The sequence below is a fragment of the Moschus berezovskii genome, chromosome 22 (genome assembly GCF_049115385.1).
Source record: "Moschus berezovskii isolate FMDL1 chromosome 22, NW_MosBer_1.0, whole genome shotgun sequence".
Taxonomy (NCBI): Eukaryota; Metazoa; Chordata; class Mammalia; order Artiodactyla; family Moschidae; genus Moschus; species Moschus berezovskii.
The window spans coordinates 5,396,878-5,415,659 of record NC_142481.1 but is presented as its reverse complement, the minus strand read 5'-3'; the positions used below and the strand labels follow the sequence as shown (position 1 = coordinate 5,415,659).

General features: G+C 40.5%; 1 protein-coding gene across 1 annotated transcript in view; it reads left to right on the top strand.

Moving 5' to 3' along the window:
- LOC129546432 (uncharacterized) overlaps positions 1 to 9,936 on the top strand; it is a 31,611-nt gene extending 21,675 nt beyond the window's left edge. Inside the window, exon 4 of the mRNA XM_055411376.2 lies at positions 238 to 9,936. Coding sequence (XP_055267351.2) covers positions 238 to 3,002 — 2,765 coding nt within the window. The 3' untranslated portion in view covers positions 3,003 to 9,936. The remainder of the gene's footprint in view (positions 1 to 237) is intronic.
- The last annotated feature ends 8,846 nt before the right edge of the window (positions 9,937 to 18,782 follow it).

Sequence of the window (18,782 nt, the reverse complement as noted above, 5' to 3'; positions counted from 1 at the left end):
TCCAGCCATCTCATTCTCCGTCGTCCCCTTCTCCTCCCTCCCCCAACCTTTCCCAGCATCAGAGTCTTTTCCAGTGAGTCATTTAGTGTTCCTTATATTTTTAGTTCATCACTGGGAAGATTCATAATACTGTTCAGGATTGGTGTGACTATTGGTTTAATATCATGTGTTCAACATGAAAGAATTTATTTATGAATTTTAATTAATAGGAGACCTATGGCTCTTTATATCTTGTAGATGTGTCTCGTATACTTATGACCATGAAATTACAAGCTAAAGGAAACAATGGAAAAGGAGAAATTTTTCAAAGAGTGATGTTTGGAAGAGCTGAAATGCATGAAATTAAAGATTATTCCCTGAGGAAGATACAGGAAACTGTGGATGGTTTTGAGAATCTGTGGACGGATGATGAAAGAAGAGACAGTGGAATATTTATATCCTGTAACAAAAGTATCACTGGTGGAAGAGATCATCAGAGTAGAAATGATGCAGGAGATAAGGCTGTTGAAAGGCACCGATCAAACTTTCATGATGAATTGCAGATACATCAGACTGAAGGGACAATTTTTGAATATAGTCAAGTTGTGACAGATATCAACAGTAGCCCCTCAGGTTTGCCAAGTCAGAGAACTTATAGTGTCCGCAAAGGCATTTGTCATAAACATGAGTGTGCTGTTATGCATTCCTCAGAACAGGCCTCAGACCAGGAAGGACACAAGAAAAAATCTTACAAAAGTAATGAGTATGGCATAACCTTTCTTCAGGACTCAGAACTCACTGGACATCAAAGAATCCATATAGGAAGAAAACCATATAAAACTGACGTATATGGCAAGGACTTTAATGATAATATGAGCCTTGCAGTTCATCAGACAAATCATACTGGAGAGAAACTGTATAAATGTGATGTATGTAGCCACAGCTTTAAACAGAACACAGCCCTTCAAATTCATTTGAGAGTTCATACTGGAGAGAGACCATATAAATGTGATGTATGTGGCTACAGCTTTAAGCACAAGACACACCTTCAAAATCATGGGAGAACTCATACTGGAGAGAAACCATATAAATGTGATATATGTGGCTGTGGCTATAGTCGAAAGTCACAACTTGGAATTCATCAGAGAGTTCATACTGGAGAGAAGCCATATAAGTGTGATGCATGTGGAAAGGCCTTTACTCGAAAAGAAAGCCATGCACTTCATCAGATCCTTCATACTGGAGAGAAACCATATAAATGTGATCTCTGTGGACAGGCCTTTACTCGCAAAGAAAGCCACACACTTCATCAGATCCTTCATACTGGAGAGAAACCATATAAATGTGATGTATGTGGCCATGGCTATACTCGAAGCAGACAACTTGCAATTCACTGGAGGCTTCATACTGGAGAGAAACCATATCAATGTGATGTGTGTGGCCATGGCTATCCTCGACAGTCACAACTTGTAATTCATCAGAGAGTTCATACTGGAGAGAATCCTTATAAATGTGACGTATGTGGCTGTGGCTTTACTGGAAAGAGACAACTTAGAATTCATCGGAGAATTCATACTGAAGTGAAATCTTACAAATGTAACAGCTGTGGAAAACTGTTTTTTGCACTGTCATCCTTAAATAAACATCAGGAAGTTCAAACAGATGAGACAGCATTCAAATGTAATTTGTGTGGCAAAATGTTCACTTCCAGGTGTTACCTTGCAGTTCATCAGAGAACTCATAGTGGAGAGAAGCCATATAAATGTAATGTGTGTGGAAAGGCCTTTGCTTGGAAACAAAGCCATGCACTTCATCAGCTTCTTCATTCTGGAGAGAAACCATATAAATGTGATGTATGTGGCCGTGGCTATACTCGAAAATCACAACTTGAAATTCATGTCAGAGTTCATACTGGAGAGAAGCCATATACATGTGATGTATGTGGAAAGGCCTTTACTCGCAAAGATAGCTGTACACTTCATCAAATCGTTCATACTGGAGAGAAACCACATAAATGTGATGTATGTGGACATGGTTATACTCGAAAGTCACAGCTTGTAATTCATTGGAGAATTCACACGAGAATTCATACAGGAGAGAATTCTTATAATTGTGCTGTATGTGGCCGTGGTTTTCCTGAAAGGAGACAACTTGGATCTCATTGGAGAATTCATACTGAAGAGAAACCTTTCAAATGTAACAGCTGTGACAAACATTTCCTTTCACGGTCATCCTTAAATATACATCAAGCAGTTCATACACATGAGAAAGCACATAAATGTACTTTCTGTGGCAAAGTCTTCAGTTCCAGGTGTTACCTTGCAGTTCATCAGAGAACTCATACTGGAGAGAAACCATATAAATGTGATGTATGTGGCAAGGCCTTTAGAGTAAAGGGAAGCCTTACGTCACATCGGAAAGTTCATTCTGGAGAGAAACCATATAAATGTGATGTATGTGGCCGTGGCTATACTCAAAGCAGACAACTTGCAGTTCATCAGAGGGTTCATACTGGAGAGAAACCATATAAATGTGATGTATGTGGCAAGGCCTTTAGAGTAAATGGAAGCCTTACATCGCATCGAAAAATTCATTCTGGAGAGAAACCATATAAATGTGATGTATGTTGCAAGGCCTTTAGTGTAAATGGAAGCCTTAGAACTCATCAGAAAATTCACACTGGAGAGAAACCATATAAATGTGACATATGTGGCAAGGCCTTTAGAGTAAATGGAAGCCTTACATTGCATCGGAAAATTCATACCGGAGAAAAGCCATATAAATGTGATGTATGTGGCAAGGCCTTTAGTGTAAATGGGAGACTTATATCTCATCGGAATATTCATACTGGAGAGAAACCATATAAGTGTGATATATGTGGCAAGGCCTTTAGTGTAAATGGCAGCCTTAGAACTCATCGTAAAATTCATATTGGAGAGAAACAATATAAATGTGATGTATGTGGCAAGGCCTTTACAGTAAATGGAAGGCTTATATCTCACCGGAAAATTCACACTGGTTAGAAAGCATAAATATGTGATGTATGTGGCGAGGTCTTTAGTTTCAGATCAGCCCTTGCATTCATCAAGTACTTCAAACTGCAGAGAAACCTTACAAATTAACAAATTGTGACAAAGGTTTTAGTGCACAGTCATCCTTAACCCTCCCATCAAGCAGTTCATGCAAGAGAGAAAGCACAGAAATGTATCTATGGGTAAAGTCTTCAATTGTAGCTGTTACTTTGCAGTTCATTGGTGAACTCATATTTGAGAGAAACCCTTTGTTAGATGGACGTGGCAAGGCCTTTAGTCAAACTGCAAACCTTGCAGGTCATTGGAGAATTCATACTGGAGAGTAAGTATATGAATATGTAGTCTGTGGCAAGGCCTTTACTCATATTGGTAAGCTTGCAGTTTATCGAAAATCCATACTGGAGAGAAACCATATAAATGTGTGTGACTGATGCTTTACTTGAAGTGCACAACATGGAATTCATCAGAGAATTAATATTGCAGAGAAAATATGAATGTGATCTCAATGTCAAGGCTTGTAATCTAAACGCAAACTTTGCAGTTCATCGGAGAATTCATATTAAAGATAAACCTTACAATTGAAACAATGGTGACAAACATTTTAGTGCACAGTCAGCCTTAACTCACCATCAGGTAGTTCATACAGGAGAGTTAGCGTAGAAATGTGATGTATGTGGCCAGTGTTTTACTTGAAATGACCATCATAGGAAGCATCAGATAATTCATAGTGGAGAATACTGCTACAAATGGAACAATTATGAGAAGCACTTTCGTGCAAATGTAATGAATGTGGCAAAGCCTTTAATTTGAGTTCAGGCCTTATAATTCTTCAGAGATTTCATACTGTATAGAAAGCATACAAGTGAAATGAATGTGGCAAAGCTTCTACTTCATGTTCAGCCTTAATTGACCATTCGGCAGTTCATACAGGAGAGAAGCCACATAAATGGAATTGCCACAAGGAATGACTTTGCAGACATCTGAGAATCAGTAGTGAAGTGAAAACTTGTAGTGAATGCAGTAAAGTATATGAAGTTTTTGGTCTTCAGAAAAGTCAAACTGGTGGAAAACTGTGGTAGATGTGGCAAAGCCTTGATTCTCTATTCAGACCTAATCCTCAGGTAATTCTGAATTGATATCTTACCCACATAATGCATGTGGTAAGGCTTTTGGAAGGCGTTCAATTTTTTATAAAACGTGAGAAAATGCCCACTGGCAATAATCCATACATTCAGAGCACAGTCAGTCCTCCAGTAGAGGAAGTCATATTATGTGTGCGACCAGGATTTCAATAAAGGACTGATCATTCCTATCATCAGAGAATTCATAAGGCAAAGAAACCGTCCAAATATGTGTGTGGCAAATCCTTCAATTGGCATTCAGGTCTAAAAAGACATCAGACTACCCATACTCAAGAGAACTTCCAAATGTAATCAGTGTGGCCAGGCTTTTTGTTTACACATTAGGCTTCTTGAGAATATTCACACTAGATAAAAACTGTATCAATGTAATAAGTGTGTCAGGTTTTTAGGCAACAATCCGAATTCAGGCTTCAGTAAAGAAGTCACTATGGAGAGAAAGCTTACAAGTGACATGAGTATGTAAAACCTTTACTCGGGGTCACATCTCACCAACCATCGGATCATCCATACTACAGAGAAGCTTACCAGTGCAGAATATGTGGCAAGGCTTTTAGGTGCTCCCTGTATCTCAGTGTTCAGCAAATACTTTATACTTAGAAATGCAGCTTTATGGCAGTTGTCACAATTACTGCTCCCTCTTTAGGTATCTAAGAACATATATCCTGGAGATAAATCACACAAATACAATATTTGTGGAAAGAATTTTACCCAAACATCAAAGTTGGGAAAAAATCTGGAGCAGTGCTTTACAAATGCAATGTAGGTGGAGAAAGTTTCAGCTTGACTTGATTAGACAAAGACTCCATAGTAAAGAGGAGTCTTGGAATTGGATGGGGTAGAGCTTTCTGCAGGCTTCTGAGTGCACTAGACTTCAGAATATACGTCTTTGAGAGAAACCACACGGAAGTAATGTGCACACTAAATCTTTAACCCAAAGATCAAAATGATGGAAACTGAGAGGGGAAGTTTACAGAAATAATGAATTTTTTCTTGAGCTATTCACACTTTGGGCATATTGAGGTGATTCATGCAGGTCACAAACTGTACAGATACACCAAATTTGGAAACACATTTAAGAAAACGTGTTTCCCCAAGATTCATATTGGGGAGAATCCTTAGAATTGTAATAACTTTCGTAAAATTTTGGGATAATCTTACAACAGATCACATGAGAAGATTCATTTTAGAATTAATAAATCTTTAGTTTTCCAACAATTAACCTACTATATTATGGCAGAATAATTATGTTAAGTGTGTTGCAACTTCATGACCTGTGGTAATGACCCCTAATCTTCAGTGTGTATTTAATTACTGGAGTTTTCTTGAGAAGGTGACATTATTTTTTATGACATTTTCTCAAGGTTTGAAAACTTTTATAGCTTTCTTAGGGACTTTCATGATGACTTCTGCAAAGAAATCAGTAAGATGGAGGGGCAGACTTCATTAGGTGTGCTTCATTAATATCCATCTTTCATGGGTAAACAGGGACACTAAAATGTCCAATGCAATGTTGTGTGAATTAGGATCAGCAAGGGACAGAAAACCATGTAAAGCCGTGACAGGACTCAGCATGCTCATTATGTTCAGGATGGCCTTCTGTACACAGGCCACCATGGTTATAGGACTGAATGATGTACCATTTGCCTATGCAAAGAACAACCTGGTCATTAAGGGACTTGGGCTTTTCATGGGAGGGGAGTTGACAGGTTACTGAAGACTGATTATGGGAGAGAAATTATAGCAGGGAAATCCTGCTCATTTTCTCCCTTAACTGACATTGCCATTGCATATAAATGATTAATGGAAACTTATTCTTGGAAATTGAAAGAAATGGAGTCAAAAGAACCGGAAAAGTATGTGTGTATACCTGTTTCATCATTGATTGCTGCCATTTATCTTGTACCTCTGTTTTCTTCAGAATGTATAATAAGTCTTGTGATCTAATAACATTTGTGTCCTTTTTCCCATAACCCTGAATGGATCATGTTTCTTCCAACAATACAGTTTTTCGCCACCTCAGTACTTCCTAACAGAAACTAGGAATGCACCAAAGGCTCTCCAGGTAGAAAGCATGTAGAAGAATTTCTTTTCATGACGACATCAAACAGTAGACAATTTGGGGATTATATACTAATAATTTGCACTTGAGTTATTACACCATGCTCTGTCCATAATGGAACAATGTCTGCTTGTGCCAAAATGAAACTAATAGCATGTGCCTAATTTACATGAAGTGAAAATAGGAATAATAAGTGTGCAAAAATTAGGAAATAAAAATCTTTGGAAATAAGGTTAAAAGTGATAGCTCTTTTTGAGCTGGGAGCATTCTGAAATTATTTTTTCTTATTCATTTATTATTGTTCATATAGTTGTGGCTCGCAGGATATCTTCAAAGCATGTAGGAATTTCCCAGATCAGAAATCTGTCCCATGTCTCCTCTTTGGCAGGTAGATTCCTTACCATTGAGCACCAGAGAAGACCCAGAAATAGTTTAGAATCCACACTATATGATGGGAATTTTTTTGTTTGATAAACTAGAAATTTCATATATTTGGTCCCCAAAATGTTGGTTCTTGTTACTTTGCAGTCACCTAAAGTACAAGATGGAACCAAACTCAAAGTTTGGTTTGGATTTTGAGACAAATGAAGCCATACGTTGAACTCTTATGAGAATGGATGTTAACTGTTGAACCTTTCTAGTTGAATCATGGTAGACTTCCAAGCTGTTCAGTTCAGTCGCTCAGTCATGTCCGACTATTTGTGACCCCATGGACTGCAGCATGCCACGCTTCCCTGTCCATCACCAATTCCTGGAGTTTGTCAAACGCATGTCCATTGAATCAGAGATGCCATCCAACCATCTCAACCTCTGTCGTTCCCTTCTCCAGCCTTCAATCTTTCCCGGCATCAGGGTCTTTTCAAATGAATCAGTGCTTCTCATCAGGTGGTGAAAGTATTGGCGTTTCAGCTTAAACATCTGTCCTTCCAATGAACACCCAGGACTGATCTCCTTTAGGATGGACTGGCTGGATCTGCTTGCAGTCCAAGGGACTCTCAAGAGTCTTCTGCAACACCACAGATCAAAGCAATCAATTATTTGGCCCTCAGCTTTCTTTATTCCAACTCTCACATCCATACATGACTACTGGAAAAACCATAGACGGATCTTTGTTGGAAAATAATACCTCTGCTTTTTAATGTGCTGTTTAGATTGGTCATAACTTTTCTTCCAAGGAGCAAACGTCTTTTAATTTCATGGCTGCAGTCACCATTTGCAGTGATTTGGGAGCCCAAGAAAATAAAGTCTGTCACTGTTTCCACTGTTTCACCATTAATTTTCCATGAAGTGATGGGAGCAGATGCCATGATCTTAGTTTTCTGAATGTTCAGTTTTAAGCCAACTTTTTCACTCTCCTCTTTCATTTTCATCAAGAGGCTCTGTAGTTCTTCTCTTTCTGCCATAAAGGTGGTGTTATCTGCCTATCTGAGGTTATTGATATTTCTGCCAGCAATTTTGATTCCAGCTTCTGCTTCCTTCAGCCCAACATTTCTCATGATGTATTTTGCATGTGAGTTAAATAAGCAGGGTGACAATATACAGTCTTCATGTACTCCTTTTCCTATTTGGAACCAGTCTCTTGTTCCATGTCCAGTTCTAACTGTTGCTTCTTGACCTGCGTACAGATTTCTCATGAGGCAGGCCAGGTGGTCTGGTATTCCCATCTCCTGAAGAACTTTCCAGAGTTTGTTGTGGTACACACAATCAAAGGCTTTGGCATAGTCAGTAAAGCAGAATAGATATTTTTCTGGAAGTATCTTGCTTTCTCGATGATTCATTGGATGTGGGCAGTTTGATCTCTGGGTGCTCTGTCTTCTAAATCCAGCTTGAACGTCTGGAAGTTCATGGTTCATGTCCTGTTGAAGCCTGGCTTGGAGAATTTTGAGCATTACTTTACTAGCGTGTAGAGTGCCTTTGTGCTGTAGTTTGAACATTCTTTGGCATTGCCTTTTGTTGGGATTGGAATGAAAATGGACATTTTCCAGTCCTGTGGCCACTGCTGAGTTTTCCGAATTTGCTGGCCTATTGAGTGCAGCACTTTCACAGCATCATCGTTTAGGATTTGAAATAGCTCAACTGGAATTCTGTCATTTCTACTGGCTTTGTTCATAGTGATGCTTCCTAAGACCCACTTGATTTCACATGTCTGCCTCTAGGTTGGTGTCACACCATTGCGATTATCAGGGTCATGAAGATCTTTTCTGTATAGTTCTTCTGTGTATTCTTGCCACCTTTTCTTAATATCTTCTGATTCTTTGAGGTCAATACCATTTCTGTCCTTTGTTGTGCCTGTCTTTGCATGAAATGTTCCCTTGGTATCTCTAATTTTCTTGATGAGAACTCTAGTCTTTCCCATTCTATGTTCCTCTATTTCTTTGCATTGATCCTGATGAAGGCTTTCTTATCTCCTTGCTATTCTTTCGAACTCTGCATTCAATTAAGTATATCGTTCCTTTTCTCTTCCATGTTGTTGGGAAAAGAAAACTTAAAAAGGAATGGTTCCATTCTTGGAGTGTTAAGATGATTACTATATGGCAAGGAAGAGAGGGTTCTTGCTCTGGTGAACTGCTAGTTGGTATCAAAGGAGGGAAGCCTTAGTTTTTTTCTGAGCCTGCCCAGAGAGGCAGCACAGGAAGTGGTTGTTTTTAAAGTCTAAAGGAGTCAGTAGTCAAACATCAAAAAACCACAGTGAGACTGTTTAAGAAAACACTGAATGTTTACACATGCTATGAATTTTTAACATTCCTGTATGTTACACATATGTTCCATTGTTCATGTGGTTGTTGAAGACAGTAGTAGCTTACTATTTATCTATGTTACTAAACAGATAAATTACTATTTACTATCTTCAGCAGTATGTGAACTGTGACTTCCAGATGTTCAAGCAGGTTTTAGAAAAGGCAGAGGCACCAGAGATCAAATTGCCAACATCCACTGGATCATGGAGAAAACAAGAGAGTTCCAGAAAAACATCTACTTCTGCTTCATTGACTATGCCAAAGCCTTTGACTGTGTGGATCACAATAAATTGTGGAAAATTCTTCAAGAGATGGGAATCCCAGACCACCTGACCTGCCTCTTGAGAAACCTGTATGCAGGTCAGGAAGCAACAGGTAGAACTGGACATGGAATAACAGACTGATTTCAAATAGGAAAAGGAGTACGTCAAGGTTGTATATTGTCACCCTGCTTATTTAACTTATATGTGGAGTACATCATGAGGAATGCTGGGCTGGAAGAAGCACAAGCTGGAATCAAGATTGCCGGGAGAAATATCAGTAACCTCAGATATGCAGATGACACCACCCTTATGGCAGAAAGTGAAGAGGAACTCAAAAGCCTCTTGATGAAAGTGAAAGAGGAGAGTGAAAAGGTTGGCTTGAAGCTCAACATTCAGAAAACAAAGATCATTGCATCTGGTCCCATCACTTCATGGGAAATAGATGGGGAAACAGTGTCAGACTTTATTTTTTGGGGCTCCAAAATCACTGCAAATGCTGATTGCAGCCATGAAATTAAAAGACGCTTACTCCTTGGAAGGAAAGTTATGACCAACCTAGATAGCATACTAAAAAGCAGAGACATTACTTTGCCAACAAAAGTCCGTCTAGTCAAGGCTATGGCTTTTCCCGTGGTCATGTATGGATGTGAGAGTTGGACTGTGAAGAAAGCTGATCGCCAAAGAATTGATGCTTTTGAACTGTGGTGCTGGAGAAGACTCTTGAGAGTCCCTTGGACTGCAAGGTGATCCAACCAGTCCATTCTGAAGGAGATCAATCCTGGGTGTTCATTGGAAGGACTGATGCTAAAGCTGAAACTCCAATACTTTGCTCACCTCATGCGATGAGTTGACTCACTGGAAAAGACTCTGATGCTGGGAGGGATTGGGGGTGGGAGAAGAAGGGAACGACAGAGAATGAGATGGCTGGATGGCATCACTGACTCTGTGGACATGAGTTTGAGTGAACTCCAGGAGTTGGTGATGGACAGGGAGGCCTGGCGTACTGTGATTCATGGGGTCGCAAAGAGTCAGACACGACTGAGCGACTGAACTGAACTGCACTGATCTTTTGCCTAAGGTATTTTTACAGTAGCCTAATGAACGTTATATATCTATACAAAAAAGATCTTCAGTACCCAGATAACCACGATCACTCACCTAGTTGAACTATTGCAAATCCTAAAAGTGCTTCATTCAACATGCCAGCAAATTTGGAAAACTCAGCAGTGGCCATAGGACTGGAAAAGGAGAGTTTTCATTCCAGCGTAAAGAAACGCAATGCCAAATAATCTTTAAACTACCGTACATTTCCACTCATCTCGCATGCTCACGAAAGAATGCTCAAAATTCTCCAACCCAGGCTTCAACAGGATATGAACCATGAACTTCCAGATGTTCGAGCTGGATTTAATAAAGGCAGAGGAGTCATAGATCAAATTGTCAACATCAAATGGATCACTGAAAAAAGCAGGAGTGCCAGAAAAACATCTGCTTCATTGACTATGCCAAAGCCATTGACTGTGTTGATCACAACAACCTGGAAAATTCTTCAAGAATTGGGAATACCAGATCTTCTAACCTGCCTCCTCAGTTCAATTCAGTTCAGTCGCTCAGTCGTGTCTGACTCTCCGCGACCCCATGAATCACAGCACGCCAGGCCTCCCTGTCCATCACCAACTCCTGGAGTTCACTCAAACTCATGTCCACAGAGTCAGTGATGCCATCCAGCCATCTCATTCTTGGTCGTCCCCTTCTCCCGCCCCCAACCTTTCCTAGCATCAGAGTCTTTTCAGTGAGTCAGCTCTTCGCATGAGGTGGCCAAAGTATTGCAGTTTCAGCTTTAGCATCAGTCCTTCCAATGAACACCCAGGATTGATCTCCTTTAGAAGGGACTGGTTGGATCTCCTTGCAGTCCAAGGGACTCTCAAGAGTCTTCTCCAACACCACAGGTCAAAAGCATCAATTCTTCAGTGATCAGCTTTCTTCACAGTCCAACTCTCACATCCATACATGACCACGGGAAAAACCATAGCCTTGACTAGACGGACCTTTGTTGGCAAAGTAATGTCTCTGCTTTTTAATATACTATCAAGGTTGGTCATAACTTTCCTTCTAAGGAGCAAGCGTCTTTTAATTTCATGGCTGCAATCAGCATCTGCAGTGATTTTGGAGTCCCCCAAAATAAAGTCTCACACTGTTTCCACTGTTTTTCCATCTATTTCCCATGAAGTGATGGGACCAGATGCCATGATCTTTGTTTTCTGAATGTTGAGCTTCAAGCCAACCTTTTCACTCTCCTCTTTCACTTTCATCAAGAGGCTTTTGAGTTCCTCTTCACTTTCTGCCATAAGGGTGGTGTCATCTGCATATCTGAGGTTATTGATATTTCTCCCGGCAATCTTGATTCCAGCTTGTGCTTCTTCCAGCCCAGCGTTCCTCATGATGTACTCTGCATATAAGTTAAATAAGCAAGGTGACAATATACAGCCTTGACGTACTCCTTTTCCTATTTGGAACCAGTCTGTTGTTCCATGTACAGTTCTGACTGTTGCTTCCTGACCTGCATACAGGTTTCTCAAGAGGCAGGTCAGGTGGTCTGTTATTCCCATCTCTTTCAGAATTTTCCACAGCTATTCGAGTCAAGAGGCAACAGTTAGAACTGGACATTTAAGAACAGACTGGTTCCAAATCAGGAATGGAATACGTGAAGGCTGTATATTGTCACCCTGCTTATTTCAAGGATATGCAGAGTACATCATGAGAATTGCCCAGGTTGGTGAAGCACAAGCTGGAATCAAGATTGCCTGTAGAAACATCCATTGTCTCGGATATGTAGATGACAACAACCTTATGGCAGAAAATGAAGGAGAACTAAAGAGCCTCTTGATGAAAGTGGTAGAGGAGAGTGAAAAAATTGGCTTAAAACTCAATATTCAGAAAACTAAGATCATGGCATCCGTTCCCATTACTTCATGGTAAGTAGATGGGGAAACTATGGAAACAATGACAGACTTTATTTTCTTGGGCTCCCAAATCACTGCAGATGGTGACTGCAGCCATGAAATTAAAAGATGCTTGTTCTTTTAGACAGCATATTAAAAAGCAGAGACATTACTTTGCCAACAAAGGTCCGTCTAGTCAAAGTTCTCTAGTACTCATATATGGATGTGAAAGTTGGACTATAAAGAAAGCTCAGTGCCGAAGAATTGATTGTTTTGAACTGTGGTGTTGGAGAGGACTCTTGAGAGTCACTTGGACTGCAAGGAGATCCAACCAGTCCATCCTAAAGGAAATCAGTCCTGAATAATCATTGGAAGGACTGATTCTGAAGCTGAAACTCCAATAGTTTAGCTACCTGATGCGAAGAAGCGCCTCACTGGAAAAGACCGTGATTCTGGGAAAGATTGAAGGCTGAAGGAGAAGGGGATGACAGAGGATGAAATGGTTGGATGGCATCACCGACTCGATGGACCTGATTTTGAGTAAGCTGTGGGAATTGGTGATGGATGGCAGGGAGGCCTCTTGTGCTGCAGTCCACGGGGTCACAAAAAGTTGAACATGATTGAGTCACTGAACTGAACTGAATGAACATTGTATGTTCGGAAATATTAGGTAATAAATGCTAACGCTGAAACTCCAATACTTTGGCCATCTCATGCGACGAGTTGACTCACTGGAAAAGAGTCTGATGCTAGGAGGGATTGGGAGGTGGGAGGAGACGGGGACGACAGAGAATGAGATGGCTGGATGGCATCACCGACTCGATGGACATGAGTTTGAGTGAACTCCGGGAGTTGGTGATGGACAGGGAGGCCTGGCGTGCTGTGATTCATGGGGTCGCAAAGTCGGACACGACTGAGTGACTGAACTGAACTGGAATACTAAATATCCAGAGGATATTAAACTATTGATGTCACATTATAGAAATAAGTAATATACTCCATAGTTCAGTGTCATCTGTAGTACAATTTGTTTTTTTTTAAACAATATTGTGATGGTTTTTGCAGTGCACCAACATGAATAGGCTATAGGCATACATATATTCCCTCCCTCCTGAACCCACTTCCCTCCCCACCCTATCCCTCCAGTTCTTTACAGAGCAGTGGTTTTGGGTGCTGTGTCATACATCAAACTCCCATTGACTATTTTATACATGGTAATATATATGTTTCAGTGCTTTTCTCGCAAATCATCCCATGCTATTTTGTTTCTTCAGTAGGTTTTCCTTACCTTTTTTTTTTCTGTCCACATGTTGTGACTTAGATTTAATGTCTGCTGCTGCTGCTGCTAAGTCACTTCAGTCAAGTCCGACTCTGTGTGACCCCACAGACGGAAGCCCACCAGGCTCCCCCGTCCCTGAGTTGCCATTTCCTTCTCCGATTTAATGTCTAGTTTACATTTATTCCCTGCCTTACACTATCAAATACATTAGTTTGTGGGTTATTTTGAGATGTGTAAGATTAAAATGCACATAATGCAATGAGAGGGGACATAGTACATGCCCTAAAAATCTGAAGAAATTTCCTTTAGGAATTGAGCTCCATAGGTTAATATATATAGAAATATTTATAAGTGATTCAAAGTTGATGATTTTGGTGCAAATAAACTCTGTCCTGTCAAGACTTTATATTTTACATTCTGCTTTGTTGTCCACATCTGACAGAGCTTTCTGAAACATCAAAGAACAGGAAGAAACTACATTCAAATTTAAAGAAAATAAACTGCCTAATTACCATGAAATGATATCAGTAATTTTGATGTTCCATTCCACGGAGAAGTATTGACTTAAGTATTATATGTTTTGATGTAAACAAGTTTATCTCAAAGATATTTGAAGCTAAGTCATTATAAGCATGGAACAGAAACACTTTTTATAAAGAAGAATGTAGTTCTCTTTACAGGAAATTATTTTCTATCTTTAATAATTTTTTAAATTTGTTTTTGGCTGTACCAGGGGCTATGAATTCTGTACATAAAATACATAAACCTGGCTGGGGCTTGCTTGGAGATAGGAGTCCTGACGCTTCTTGTTTTGGTCAGTGCACAACACTCAATGTCTTTTCTGTTTCCAGTTGTGCTGATTTGGTTTTGGTGCACGTGGACTTTCTCTAGTTGCAGCCAGCAGGAGCTCCTCTCTAGTTACTGTGTGCAGGCTTCTCACTGCTGTAGCTACTCTTGTTGCAGAACACAGGTTTTAGAGCACAGTCTCAGTACTTGTGTTGTACAGGCTTGTTGCTCCTAGATACGTGGTATCCTCCCAGACCAGGGATCAAACCCATGTCCAGTGCATTGGCAGTTGGATTCTTTACCACTGGGACACCAGGGAAGTGCCACTAAGTGTCTTTGAAATGGGGAAATCCCAGTATCTTTCAACTAGGATCCTCATGTATCTTTTAACTGGGGGCTATATATGTTAATATAACGCCAAATGAAATTTGGTGTCCTCAACCAATAACTGGGTGATCTGAAACCAGGAGAGAATCCCCCAAACTTATTTGGACCTGCTGAGAAGGAGGATGGGCCCAAGCTGCCCTTCCTGGTCTATCAAGGCTAGAATGTCCAAAGCACGGAATAGTGTCTGCTTTTCTCCGTCCTGCATTCTCTTCAGGGTGCAGTGTAGGTGGGCCACTGCAGTGACTACTAAACTTGATCCTTGAAGAAGTGGAATGTCAAGACATTTTTCTACTTACAGGTATTGAGTTCAGTTGCTCAGTCGTGTCTGACTCTGCGACCCCATGAATCACAGCACGCCAGGCCTCCCTGTCCAGCACCAACTCCCGGAGTTCGCTCAAACCCACCTCCATCGAGTCAGTGATGTCATCCAGCCATCTCATTCTCTGTCGCCCCCTTCTCCTCCTGCCCCAATCCCTCCCAGCATCAGAATCTTTTCCAGTGAGTCAACACTTCGCATGAGGTGGCCAAAGTATTGGAGCTTCAGCTTTAGCATCAGTCCTTCCAATGGACACCCAGGACTGATCTCCTTTAGAATGGACTGGTTGGATCTCCTTGCAGTCCAAGGGACTCTCCAGAATCTTCTCCAACACCACAGTTCAAAAGCATCAATTCTTCAGTGATCATCTTTCTTCACAGTCCAACTCTCACATCCATACATGACCACTGGAAAAAACGTAGCCTTGACTAGACGGACCTTTGTTGGCAAAGTAATGTCTCTGCTTTTTAATATGCTATCTAGGTTGGTCATAACTTTCCTTCCAAGGAGTAAGTGTCCTTTAATTTCATTGCTACAATCAGCATCAGCAGTGATTTTGGAGCCCAAAAAAATAAAGTCTGACACTGTTTCCACTGTTTGTCCATCTATTTCCCATGAAGTGATGGGACCAGATGCCATTATCTTCGTTTTCTGAATGTTGAGCTTCAAGCCAACTTTATCACTCTCCTCTTTCACTTTCATCAAGGGGCTTTTTAGTTCCTCTTCACTTTCTGCCATAAGGGTAGTATCATCTGCATATCTGAGGTTATTGATATTTCTCCCAGCAATCTTGATTCCAGCTTGTGCTTCTTCCAGCCCAGCGTTCCTCATGATGTACTCTGCATATAAGTTAAATAAGCAAGGTGACAATATACAACCTTGACATACTCCTTTTCCTATTCGGAACCAGTCTGTTGTTCCAGGTCCAGTTCTGCCTGTTGCTTCCTGACCTGCATACAGGTTTCTCAAGAGGCAGGTCAGGTGGTCTGGTATTCCCATCTCTTGAAGAATTTTCCACAGTTTATTGTGATCCACACAGTCAAAGGCTTTGGCATAGTCAACAAAGCAGAAATAGATGTTTTTCTGGAACTCTCTTGCTTTTTCCATGATCCAGTGGATGTTGGCAATTTGATCTCCGGTGCCTCTGCCTTTTCTAAAACCAGCTTGAACATCTGGAAGTTCACGGTTCACGAATTGCTGAAGCCTGGCTTGGAGAATTTTGAGCATGACTTTACTAGCGTGTGAGATGAGTGCAGTTGTGCGGTAGTTTGAGCATTCTTTGGCATTGCCTTTCTTTGGGATTGGGATGAAGACTGACCTTTTCCAGTCCTGTGGCCACTGCTGAGTTTTCCAAATTTGCTGGCATATTGAGTGCAGCACTTTCACAGCATCATTTTTCAGAATTTGAAATAGCTCAACTGGAATTCCATCACCTCCACTAGCTTTGTTCGTAGTGTTGCTTTCTAAGGCCCACTTGACTTCACATTCCAAGATGTCTGGCTCTAGGTGAGTGATCACACCATCGTGATTATCTTGGTTGTGAAGATCTTTTTTGTACAGTTCTTCTGTGTATTCTTGCCACCTGTTAATCTCTTCTGCTTCTGTTAGGTCCATACCATTTCTGTCCTTTATCAAGCCCATCTTTGTATGAAATGTTCCCTTGGTATCTCTAATTTTCTTGAGATCTCTTTCCTATTCTGTTGTTTTCTTCTATTTCTTTGCATTGATCGCTGAGGAAGGCTTATCTCTCCTTGCTATTCTTTGGAACTCTGCATTCAGATGCTTATATTTTTCCTTTTCTCCTTTGATTTTTTGGTAGTAGCTTACTATTTATCTATCTTACTAAACAGATAAATTACTATTTACTATCTTTTGCTTAATGAATTTTTACAGTAACCTAGAGTCCCTTGGACTGCAAGGAGATCCAACCAGTCCATTCTAAAGGAGATCAATCCTTGTATTCATTGGAAGGACTGATGCTAAAGCTGAAACTCCAATACTTTGGCCACCTCATGCGACGAGTTGACTCACTGGAAAAGACTCGTGCTGGGAAGGATTGGGGGCGGGAGGAGAAGGGGATGACAGAGAATGAGATGGCTGGATGGCATCACCGACTCGATGGACATGACTTTGAGTGAACTCCGGGAGTTGGTGATGGACAGGGAGGCCTGGCGTGCTGTGATTCATGGGGTCGCAAAGAGTCGGACACGACTGAGCGACTGAACTGAACTGAATGAACATTAATGTTTTGAAATATTTATTAGGTAATAAATACTAAATAGAAGTCCAGTTTTCCACAGGATATTAGTGTTGATGTCACATTTTAGATATAAGTAATATGCTCCATGGTTCGTTGTAGTAAAATTCCTGGGTTTTTTTACAATATTGTGATGGTTTTTGCCACACATCAATGTGAATCAGCCATAGGCATACATAGGTTCCCTCCTCTGAAACCCACCTCCCTCCCCAGCCTATCTCTCCAGGTTATCACAGAGCAGTGGCTCTGTTGCCCTGTGTCATACATCAAACTCCCAGTGTCTTATGTAATATACACGTTTGAATGCTATTCTCCCAAATCATGCCACGCTATTTCTTTTGTTTTGTCAATGGTTTTTCCTTAGCGTTCTTTTTGTCTGTCCACGTGTTGTAACCTAGATTTAATGTTTAATTTCTATTTCTTACGTGCCTTACACTGACAAATACATTAGTGTATGATCCAGTGTATAGGTTATTTTGAGACTTGTAAGATTAAAATGCACATAAGACAATGACAGGGGACATAGTACATGCCTTAAGCTCATGAAGAAAGTTCCTTTAGGACTTTAGTTCAGTCTGTTAATACATGTAGAAGTATTTATAAATAGTGCAAAGTTGATAATTTTGGTGAAAATAAACTCTTCTCAAGACTTTATATTTTACAGTCTTGTTTGTTCACATTGAACCGCTTTCTGGAACAACAAAGAAAAGAAAGAAAATATATTACAATGTTTAAACAAAGTGTAAACTGCCTAATTACTGTCAAATGATTATCTAGTAATTTGACTGACATTCTCTTCCATTGAGGAAGTGTTGATTTAAGTATTATTTATTATGATGTATACAAGTTTTTCTCAAAAATATTAGAAGCTATGTCATGAAAAGCATGGAACAGAAACACTTTTTATAAAGAAGAATGCAGTTCTCATTGAAGGGCTTCTTTTTTGTCTTTAATAATTTTAAAATTTATTTTTTGCTGTGGTGGGTCATCATTGTTGCGCTGGCTTTTCTCTCTTTACAGGGAGCAGGGACTATGAATTCTGTACATAAAATACATAAACCTGGCCAGGACTTGGTTGGAAACAAGAGTGCTGCTGCTCTTTGTTTCGGTCAGTCCACAGCATTGTCTTTTTTTTTTTTTTTTTTTCTGTTGTGCTGATATAGTTTTGCTGCACGTGGACTTTCTCTAGTTGCAGCCAGCAGGAGCTCCTCTCTAGTTGCTGTGTGCAGGCTTCTCACTGCTGTAGCTACTCTTGTTGCAGAGCACAGGCTGCAGAGCACAGGCTCAGTACTTGTGTTGCACAGGCTTGTTGCTCTGACACACGTGGTATCCTCCCAGACCAGGGATCGAACCCGTGTCCAATGCATTGGCAGGTGGAGTCTCTACTACTAAGTGTCTTTCAACTGAGGAAATCCCAGTATGTTTCAACCAGGATCCTCGTGTATCTTTTAACTGGGGGGCTATATATGTTAATATAGTGCCATATAAAATTTGGTGTCCTCAACTAATAACTGGGTGATCTGAAACCAGGAGAGAATCCCCCAAACTTATCTGGACCTGCTAAGGAGGAGAATGGGCCCAAGTGCCCCTTCCTGAAATACC